This window comes from Sinocyclocheilus anshuiensis, unplaced genomic scaffold (assembly GCF_001515605.1).
Source record: "Sinocyclocheilus anshuiensis isolate Anshui unplaced genomic scaffold, SAMN03320099.WGS_v1.1 scaffold112, whole genome shotgun sequence".
Taxonomy (NCBI): Eukaryota; Metazoa; Chordata; class Actinopteri; order Cypriniformes; family Cyprinidae; genus Sinocyclocheilus; species Sinocyclocheilus anshuiensis.
The window spans coordinates 2,689,851-2,699,851 of record NW_015557175.1 but is presented as its reverse complement, the minus strand read 5'-3'; the positions used below and the strand labels follow the sequence as shown (position 1 = coordinate 2,699,851).

At 32.5% G+C, this 10,001-nt stretch overlaps 1 protein-coding gene across 1 annotated transcript in view; it reads left to right on the top strand.

The window, feature by feature from the left end:
• The window catches only part of vps13a (vacuolar protein sorting 13 homolog A), a 47,433-nt gene that overhangs the window by 768 nt on the left and 36,664 nt on the right, over positions 1-10,001 (top strand). The window contains exons 3-14 of the mRNA XM_016473617.1: positions 1,438-1,481; positions 1,627-1,669; positions 1,818-1,913; positions 3,220-3,321; positions 3,410-3,519; positions 3,631-3,690; positions 4,379-4,438; positions 4,530-4,610; positions 4,691-4,748; positions 4,850-4,977; positions 5,080-5,186; positions 5,270-5,441. Of these exons, the coding sequence (XP_016329103.1) occupies positions 1,438-1,481; positions 1,627-1,669; positions 1,818-1,913; positions 3,220-3,321; positions 3,410-3,519; positions 3,631-3,690; positions 4,379-4,438; positions 4,530-4,610; positions 4,691-4,748; positions 4,850-4,977; positions 5,080-5,186; positions 5,270-5,441 (1,061 nt within the window). The remainder of the gene's footprint in view (positions 1-1,437; positions 1,482-1,626; positions 1,670-1,817; positions 1,914-3,219; positions 3,322-3,409; positions 3,520-3,630; positions 3,691-4,378; positions 4,439-4,529; positions 4,611-4,690; positions 4,749-4,849; positions 4,978-5,079; positions 5,187-5,269; positions 5,442-10,001) is intronic.

The following is a 10,001-nucleotide window of genomic DNA, read 5'->3' as shown; positions in this document are numbered from 1 at the left end:
TACGTACGTACACGATTATACAGCACTGTATGCTTGCTTACGTTAAAGAGTCATGCATGTTTGAACATGCGTTTACAGTAAGCCTTAACTAAAAGCCAACCCAAAACTACGTGCATAATTTGGTGCTTTAAATAGATTGTTATTGAATATAGCAAAAATGATGTTGATGAGCTATACTGAGCTGTTTGTGACACTGAATTAGTATGTTATTACCTTGACTAGTAGAGTTTAACCCCACATGTAAACTCATGATTCACTTTCGCTCTGAGACTCTGAAGGCAACTTCTGTTTAAATGCATTTCACTGGCTCTTGACATGAGACAAAACAGCTGTCTTTAGTTTTTAAAACAAGAGTATATTCATTTTGACCCTGATTAGAGATTATGGCAACAGTATTTTGTAATGCAATACCATTTCATTCAATTTCTCTCTATTTAAAAAAACATGAAATGTGTATCTTAAATAATATTAACAGGTACAACTTTTGTCATTTATTAGTAAATATTAAAAACTAACATTAACTAAAATGAATGCATATTTTACAAGTATTATTTGTAGTTACCTGATGTTAACAAATGAAACCTTATTGTAAAGTGCTACCAAACTTTTCTACTATATTCTCCCAAAATGAAGAGGTTAAACTAAAATATTCCTCTTTTATGAAGTTTTCACTGCTGCATCACTACTTTTTGTTAATACCGTCAGATATTTATGAAAACTAAGTTACACGATTTGTTAAAAATCCTCATTTTAAATCGCTCTGATTAGGAAAAACACCTCCTGTAGAAACGTCTCTTGTATTTTAAAACATGTGATATGCAGAATCATTTTTGATGGTGTAATATGTCAGCAACATTGTGACATTTTCTGACTGTGATCAAAATCAATAAATGGATCTGAAAATCATTCTGAAACCATTCTGTAGTTTAGTGGTTCTCAACCAGGGGCCCGGGGACCGCTGGGGGCCTCAGCAAATTTCCAAGTTGGCCACAAAATGACTTCTATTATAATGAATTAATAATATTAGAATTTAATTAAACTCACTTAAAATGCTAAATCTTTTTTCCCCATCAAGAATTATTGTATTTAATGTATGTGCTTTATTTGACTATATAACACACTTCCAGTTTCATACAAAAAGTTTGAAAACAAGCAAGATAAAGGAGAGGCCTGGCTGATGAGAATTACTGCTATAGTGTTACTTCATTCATTCATTGTAGTGAATGCTAAATTCATCAACAACACAAGGACAAAGGAATACAGGATGTTCAAACTCCCCCACCCTGTAGAGTTTAATGATATGCCATGTGTCTTATTGACTCCCTGATAAGTAGCTTTTAATACAACTGTAAATATTTGCTCAGTGAGATATGAATTATTTTAGACTAAGGCTGGTAATATTCAGCACTATGTAATGTGTCAACGTTTCTTTTGCAGGTGATGCCATATTAAGAAACCTTGAGATAAAAGAAAATGCCTTGGTATGTTGCTTTATGTTTCGTGTTAGACATGTACTGTCTTTTGGTTGTACAGGAAATCCATTAACGAAGCATTCATTATTCTAATGCTCTGTGAAGGTGTGCTTCCTTGACTTGCGCTCTAATGTGAGTCTTATTTCTGAAACAGAGTCAACTGGACATTCCTTTCAAAGTCAAAGCGGGACACATAGGTAAGTGTTGAACTGCTTGCTGTATGCTATATCATGGCTGTTGACTTAAATTTGGACTGTTTTCGTGTTGCTTTGTAAAACCAGTCTGCACTGTCGTGGCGTTAATTAGAATTAGAGCTCATTCAGTGAATATTTCTGTCTTTGTCAGGTCGTTTGGAGCTGAAGATCCCTTGGAAGAACCTGTACACTCAGTCTGTGGAGGCCACGCTGGATGAAGTTTTCCTGCTCATCGTGCCTACAGCTAGTAAGAGCTGATCCTTGATGGATATACATACAAACACTACCAGTTAAGCATTTGGAATAATTTTTTAATGTTTTTGAAACAAGTATCTTATGCTACAAAAATCCAGTAAACACAGTAATTTTGTGAAATATTAGTACAATTAAAAAAAATTTTTTTTTTAAACATATGTGACCCTGGACCACAAAACCAGTCATAAGTGTCCATTTTTCGAAATTGAGATTTATACATCATCTGAAAGCTGAAATAAATAAGCTTTCCATTGATGTATGGTTTGTTATGACAGGACAATATTTGGCTGAGATACAGATATTTGAAAATCTGGAATCTGAGTGTGCAAAAAAATCAAAATATTGAAAAAAAATCGCCTTTAAAGTTGTCCAAATGAAGTTCTTAGCAATGCATATTACTAATCAAAAATTAAGTTTTAATATATTTACAGTAGGAAATTTACTAAATATCTTCATGGAACATGATCTTTACTTTATATCCTAATGATTTTTGGCATAAAAGAAGAAAAATCAATCATTTTGACCCATACAATGTAATTTTGGCTATTGCTACAAATATACCCAAGCGACTTAAGACTGGTTTTGTGCTCCAGGGTCACATATTTTAAAATGTAATTTATTCCTGTGATCAAAGCTGAATTTTCAGCATCATTACTCCAGTCTTCAGTGTCACACGATCCTTTAGAAATCATTCTAATATGATGATTTGCTACTCCGTTATTATTAGTACTAAAAAATTAATAATGATTCTTCTTATTAGGAATAAATGGCATTTTAAGATATATTTGATAATATTTCACAATATTACTGTTTTTACTGTATTTTTGAACAAATGAATGCAGCTCCAGTAAGCACACACACTCTTTCGAGTCCATTATAGTATTGACGGTCTAATTTTTCAACATCTGCCTTACTGCAAAGCCTGCATTACATTGTGTTTGAATCACGCAGACTTTACCATATTTTATTCTTATGGTTGGTTCTTCTTGTGTTTAGGAGTATATGGATTACAGTTCAGTTGAATTTAGTTCAGTTCAATTCAAGTTAATATTGTTCCAAAGCAACAAAACATAATGCCTTACAGACCTCCGGTGAGAGTCACAGTGGCAAGGACAATCATATGTCCTCATGATATGACGACATATTAGTATTTGTATTGTATAATCAGTATCAGGTATAATGAGCATTGATGTTTATTGCATGAAGTATGACACACATTTTAATGCCAGGTCTCACAGAATATCACTGCATGCATGTGGTTTTGCCAGTTTTGACTTCTTGCATCTCTGTTAACGCAGGTATAAAGTATGATGCAGAGAAGGAGGAGAGACAGCTACAGGAAGCTCGGCAGAGGGAGCTGCAGCGGATCGAGGAGACCAAACAGAAAGCAGCAGAAAAAGGTGCAGTAAATCATTTGAGCTCACTTTGGTTTTTACATAGAGACGGGAAATGTAGTTTGTGAATTTGCATTCGTGTTCTTGTATTCAGAGAATCCAAAGGCAGAGAAGCAGGATACGTTTGTGGAGAAACTGGTTACACAGGTGATCAAAAACCTGCAGGTGAAGATCTCCAACATACACGTCCGCTATGAGGATGATGTGAGTACTTTGACATTTACATTCTCTGCAGTTCTTCAGCTTAGATAGAGCTTTTATATACTAAAACCTGTAATATATGTTAATTTTCTTCCATGTTACACGTGTATTCAGGTCACCAATCCCGATGCTCCGCTCTCCTTCGGAGTGTCCCTGCAGAACCTCAGCCTCCAGGTATGCCAGTAATATCATACAAAATAAAATTATTATAAGATTATATTATATTATACTCATTATATTATATTATACTCATAAGAATGTCTTGGGCATTTTTCACACCAAAATCAAGTGAAAATGTATATTTTGCATTAAAAAATCATCTTTTTTAAATATGTATTGATTTATATATTATATGTTTTTTTTATAAATAATATAAAATTTATATTAAACAATAAAAAATAATCAAGAAAATATATGTATATAATATATTATTAATTTAAAATGTGTTATAAATTAACAATTTTATAAGTGTATTTTTCTTTATGAAAATATGTTTTTTTAAATAAGTTTTCTTTTGACATGTAAACATATGATTTTATATTATTCTAATCATAAAATGTATTTACATTTAATATATTTTTCTATGAATACAACATATTGTTTTTTTTTTTGTTTGTTTTTTTGATTTTGGGGTGAAAATGACCTAGCTGTGTTTTCGTGTGATTCGCCCTGATAGACTCTATAATTAACAATAAGCCATGAGAGGCTGTACAGTTATTTCATTACAGTGATTTGATCACAGTTAAATGGTCCTGATACTAGGCATGGCTAAGCAATGCAACTTTTTTTTTTTTTTTTTTTTTTTTTTTTTTTACAGTGGATTCAATCATTTTTTTCATAACATTTGTATTTAATTTTCCAGACAGCTGATCAGAATTGGACGCCATGTCTTCTGGATGAGAAAGCCAAGCTGTTTTTCAAGGTCAAAACATGTCTTTTTCACTTTCACCATTATGAGTAGCAAAACGAACCACTATTGTTCACTAGTTAATACCGCTTGTTGCGTCATTTAGCTTGTACGTCTGGACAATCTGTTTGCGTACTGGAATGTGAATTCAGAGCTCTACTCGAACCACAACCCTGATGAGGCTCTGGTAGGGTCTTCAGATTTTATTAAACTTTTAGTCCAAGGAAAAGAAATTGCACATTTTCATTGTTTCTACATTTTTTATAGCGACACCTGAAGCACAGTGTAGCCATCCAGAGCGCTATCCCTCAAGATTATCATTTCAGTGAGTTCCAGCTTTATTTCATTCACAAATTTCATGTGTATTCAACAGTGTTTTCTCTATGAAATGCAAACCAACTTTGTTTTTGTGTGTTTTTGCTTTAGTCTTTCGTCCAATATCTGCAAACGCCAAGCTGCGCATGAATCCTCGCTCCGATGTGGACTTCTCCTCACCAAAAGTGGATCTAGTGGTCAACCTCCCTGAGGTGGCTGTTGAACTTAGCCGTCCACAGGTGTGGAAGACATCCATTTAATTTTGTGCAATTCAGTGAACAATTCATTGACATATTTTGAATGTAATTATGGCTTGAATGTAACTTTTTGTTGTTTTCTAGTATGTGAGCATTCTGGAGCTGTTGGGATCGGTGGATATGATGACCCGTAACCTTCCTTACAGGAAATATCGTCCAGATGTGGCAGTTCACACTAATGCGTGTCAGTGGTAAGTGCATTTCGAGATTGTGGTCTTGACTATTATTTCATTTCATGAGGCTCTGTACGTAATTTTTTTTGTGGTTATCATAGGTGGCGATATGTGATCACAGGCGTTTTGGAGGTCAATGTAAAGCCCCGCCTTTACATGTGGTCATGGCAACGCATCCGTCACCATCGGCAACATGTGAAAAAGTACCGAGAGATCTATAAGAACAAAATCACCAGTAAGAAGCCTGCAGAGAGTCTGCTGAAGGAGCTTGAGGTGGGTGAGCACTGAGCATGCTCAGTAAAGGCACAGTTCACACAATAAGGAAATTCTGCTGTGATGTACTCACTCTCATGTCGTTCCAAACCCATATGCTGTTATTTTTTCTGTTGGGGAGACATATGGCTGTTTTTGGTTTTGTTTTGGAGTTTAACAGCCGTGGTCACTATGAACTCTCTTTGTGAACTGGCAAAGATGGCTGTGTTTTGTTTTGGAGTTTGTTTGTTTTTTTTGTTTTGGAGTTTGAGTCTTTGTGAACTGGCAAACATGGCTTTTTTGTTTTGTTTTTTGTTGTTTTGTTTGTTTTGGAGTTTGAGTCTTTGTGAACTGGCAAACATGGCTTTTTTGTTTTGTTTTTTGTTGTTTTGTTTGTTTTGGAGTTTGAGTCTTTGTGAACTGGCAAACATGGCTTTTTTGTTTTGTTTTTTGTTGTTTTGTTTGTTTTGGAGTTTGAGTCTTTGTGAACTGGCAAACATGGCTTTTTTGTTTTGTTTTTTGTTGTTTTGTTTGTTTTGGAGTTTGAGTCTTTGTGAACTGGCAAACATGGCTTTTTTTGTTTAGTTTTTGTTTAGTTTTGTTTGTTCTGGAGTTTGAGTCTTTTTGAACTGGCAAACGTCTTTTTTTCCTTTTTTTTGGTTTGTTCTGGAGTTTGAGTCTTTGTGAACTGGCAAACATGGCTTTTTTGTTTTTGTTTTTTTGTTTTGGAGTTTGAGTCTTTGTGAACTGGCAAACATGTCTTTTTTGTTTTGTTTTTTGTTGTTTTGTTTGTTTTGGAGTTTGAGTCTTTGTGAACTGGCAAACATGGCTTTTTTGTTTTGTTTTTTGTTGTTTTGTTTGTTTTGGAGTTTGAGTCTTTGTGAACTGGCAAACATGGCTTTTTTGTTTTGTTTTTTGTTGTTTTGTTTGTTTTGGAGTTTGAGTCTTTGTGAACTGGCAAACATGGCTTTTTTGTTTAGTTTTTGGTTTGTTCTGGAGTTTCAGTCTTTGTGAACTGGCAAACATGGCTTTTTTGTTTTGTTTTTTGTTGTTTTGTTTGTTTTGGAGTTTGAGTCTTTGTGAACTGGCAAACATGGCTTTTTTGTTTTGTTTTTTGTTGTTTTGTTTGTTTTGGAGTTTGAGTCTTTGTGAACTGGCAAACATGGCTTTTTTGTTTTGTTTTTTGTTGTTTTGTTTGTTTTGGAGTTTGAGTCTTTGTGAACTGGCAAACATGGCTTTTTTGTTTTGTTTTTTGTTGTTTTGTTTGTTTTGGAGTTTGAGTCTTTGTGAACTGGCAAACATGGCTTTTTTTCCTTTTTTTTTGGTTTGTTCTGGAGTTTGAGTCTGTGAACTGGCAAACATGGCTTTTTTTGTTTAGTTTGTTTAGTTTTGTTTGTTTTGGAGTTTGACTCTTTGTGAACTGGCAAACATGGCTTTTTTGTTTTGTTTTTTGTTGTTTTGTTTGTTTTGGAGTTTGAGTCTTTGTGAACTGGCAAACATGGCTTTTTTTTGTTTAGTTTTTGTTTAATTTTTGTTTAGTTTTGTTTAGTTTGTGTTGGAGTTTGAGTCTTTGTGAACTGGCAAACATGGCTTTTTTTTGTTTAGTTTTTGTTTAATTTTTGTTTAGTTTTGTTTAGTTTGTGTTGGAGTTTGAGTCTTTGTGAACTGGCAAACATGGCTTTTTTTTGTTTAGTTTTTGTTTAATTTTTGTTTAGTTTTGTTTAGTTTGTGTTGGAGTTTGAGTCTTTGTGAACTGGCAAACATGGCTTTTTTTTGTTTAGTTTTTGTTTAATTTTTGTTTAGTTTTGTTTAGTTTGTGTTGGAGTTTGAGTCTTTGTGAACTGGCAAACATGGCTTTTTTTTGTTTAGTTTTTGTTTAATTTTTGTTTAGTTTTGTTTAGTTTGTGTTGGAGTTTGAGTCTTTGTGAACTGGCAAACATGGCTTTTTTTTGTTTAGTTTTTGTTTAATTTTTGTTTAGTTTTGTTTAGTTTGTGTTGGAGTTTGAGTCTTTGTGAACTGGCAAACATGGCTTTTTTTTGTTTAGTTTTTGTTTAATTTTTGTTTAGTTTTGTTTAGTTTGTGTTGGAGTTTGAGTCTTTGTGAACTGGCAAACATGGCTTTTTTTTGTTTAGTTTTTGTTTAATTTTTGTTTAGTTTTGTTTAGTTTGTGTTGGAGTTTGAGTCTTTGTGAACTGGCAAACATGGCTTTTTTTTGTTTAGTTTTTGTTTAATTTTTGTTTAGTTTTGTTTAGTTTGTGTTGGAGTTTGAGTCTTTGTGAACTGGCAAACATGGCTTTTTTTTGTTTAGTTTTTGTTTAATTTTTGTTTAGTTTTGTTTAGTTTGTGTTGGAGTTTGAGTCTTTGTGAACTGGCAAACATGGCTTTTTTTTGTTTAGTTTTTGTTTAATTTTTGTTTAGTTTTGTTTAGTTTGTGTTGGAGTTTGAGTCTTTGTGAACTGGCAAACATGGCTTTTTTTTGTTTAGTTTTTGTTTAATTTTTGTTTAGTTTTGTTTAGTTTGTGTTGGAGTTTGAGTCTTTGTGAACTGGCAAACATGGCTTTTTTTTGTTTAGTTTTTGTTTAATTTTTGTTTAGTTTTGTTTAGTTTGTGTTGGAGTTTGAGTCTTTGTGAACTGGCAAACATGGCTTTTTTTTGTTTAGTTTTTGTTTAATTTTTGTTTAGTTTTGTTTAGTTTGTGTTGGAGTTTGAGTCTTTGTGAACTGGCAAACATGGCTTTTTTTTGTTTAGTTTTTGTTTAATTTTTGTTTAGTTTTGTTTAGTTTGTGTTGGAGTTTGAGTCTTTGTGAACTGGCAAACATGGCTTTTTTTTGTTTAGTTTTTGTTTAATTTTTGTTTAGTTTTGTTTAGTTTGTGTTGGAGTTTGAGTCTTTGTGAACTGGCAAACATGGCTTTTTTTTGTTTAGTTTTTGTTTAATTTTTGTTTAGTTTTGTTTAGTTTGTGTTGGAGTTTGAGTCTTTGTGAACTGGCAAACATGGCTTTTTTTTGTTTAGTTTTTGTTTAATTTTTGTTTAGTTTTGTTTAGTTTGTGTTGGAGTTTGAGTCTTTGTGAACTGGCAAACATGGCTTTTTTTTGTTTAGTTTTTGTTTAATTTTTGTTTAGTTTTGTTTAGTTTGTGTTGGAGTTTGAGTCTTTGTGAACTGGCAAACATGGCTTTTTTTTGTTTAGTTTTTGTTTAATTTTTGTTTAGTTTTGTTTAGTTTGTGTTGGAGTTTGAGTCTTTGTGAACTGGCAAACATGGCTTTTTTTTGTTTAGTTTTTGTTTAATTTTTGTTTAGTTTTGTTTAGTTTGTGTTGGAGTTTGAGTCTTTGTGAACTGGCAAACATGGCTTTTTTTTGTTTAGTTTTTGTTTAATTTTTGTTTAGTTTTGTTTAGTTTGTGTTGGAGTTTGAGTCTTTGTGAACTGGCAAACATGGCTTTTTTTTGTTTAGTTTTTGTTTAATTTTTGTTTAGTTTTGTTTAGTTTGTGTTGGAGTTTGAGTCTTTGTGAACTGGCAAACATGGCTTTTTTTTGTTTAGTTTTTGTTTAATTTTTGTTTAGTTTTGTTTAGTTTGTGTTGGAGTTTGAGTCTTTGTGAACTGGCAAACATGGCTTTTTTTTGTTTAGTTTTTGTTTAATTTTTGTTTAGTTTTGTTTAGTTTGTGTTGGAGTTTGAGTCTTTGTGAACTGGCAAACATGGCTTTTTTTTGTTTAGTTTTTGTTTAATTTTTGTTTAGTTTTGTTTAGTTTGTGTTGGAGTTTGAGTCTTTGTGAACTGGCAAACATGGCTTTTTTTTGTTTAGTTTTTGTTTAATTTTTGTTTAGTTTTGTTTAGTTTGTGTTGGAGTTTGAGTCTTTGTGAACTGGCAAACATGGCTTTTTTTTGTTTAGTTTTTGTTTAATTTTTGTTTAGTTTTGTTTAGTTTGTGTTGGAGTTTGAGTCTTTGTGAACTGGCAAACATGGCTTTTTTTTGTTTAGTTTTTGTTTAATTTTTGTTTAGTTTTGTTTAGTTTGTGTTGGAGTTTGAGTCTTTGTGAACTGGCAAACATGGCTTTTTTTTGTTTAGTTTTTGTTTAATTTTTGTTTAGTTTTGTTTAGTTTGTGTTGGAGTTTGAGTCTTTGTGAACTGGCAAACATGGCTTTTTTTTGTTTAGTTTTTGTTTAATTTTTGTTTAGTTTTGTTTAGTTTGTGTTGGAGTTTGAGTCTTTGTGAACTGGCACACATGGCTTTTTTTGTTTAGTTTTTGTTTTGTTTTGGAGTTTGAGTCTTTGTGAACTGGCACACATGGCTTTTTTTGTTTCGTTTTTTTTTGTTTTGTTTTGGAGTTTGAGTCTTTGTGAACTGGCAAACATGGCTTTTTTGTTTGGTTTTTGTTTTGTTTGTTTTGGAGTTTGAGTCTTTGTGAACTGGCAAACATGGCTTTTTTGTTTAGTTTTTGTTTTGTTTGTTTGTTTTGGAGTTTGAGTCTTTGTGAACTGGCAAATATGGCTTTGTTTTGTTTTGGAGTTTGGTACAATGAATTGAGAAATATGTCTTTGTTTTTTTGTGTGTGTGTGTGTGTGTTTGTGTGTGTGTGT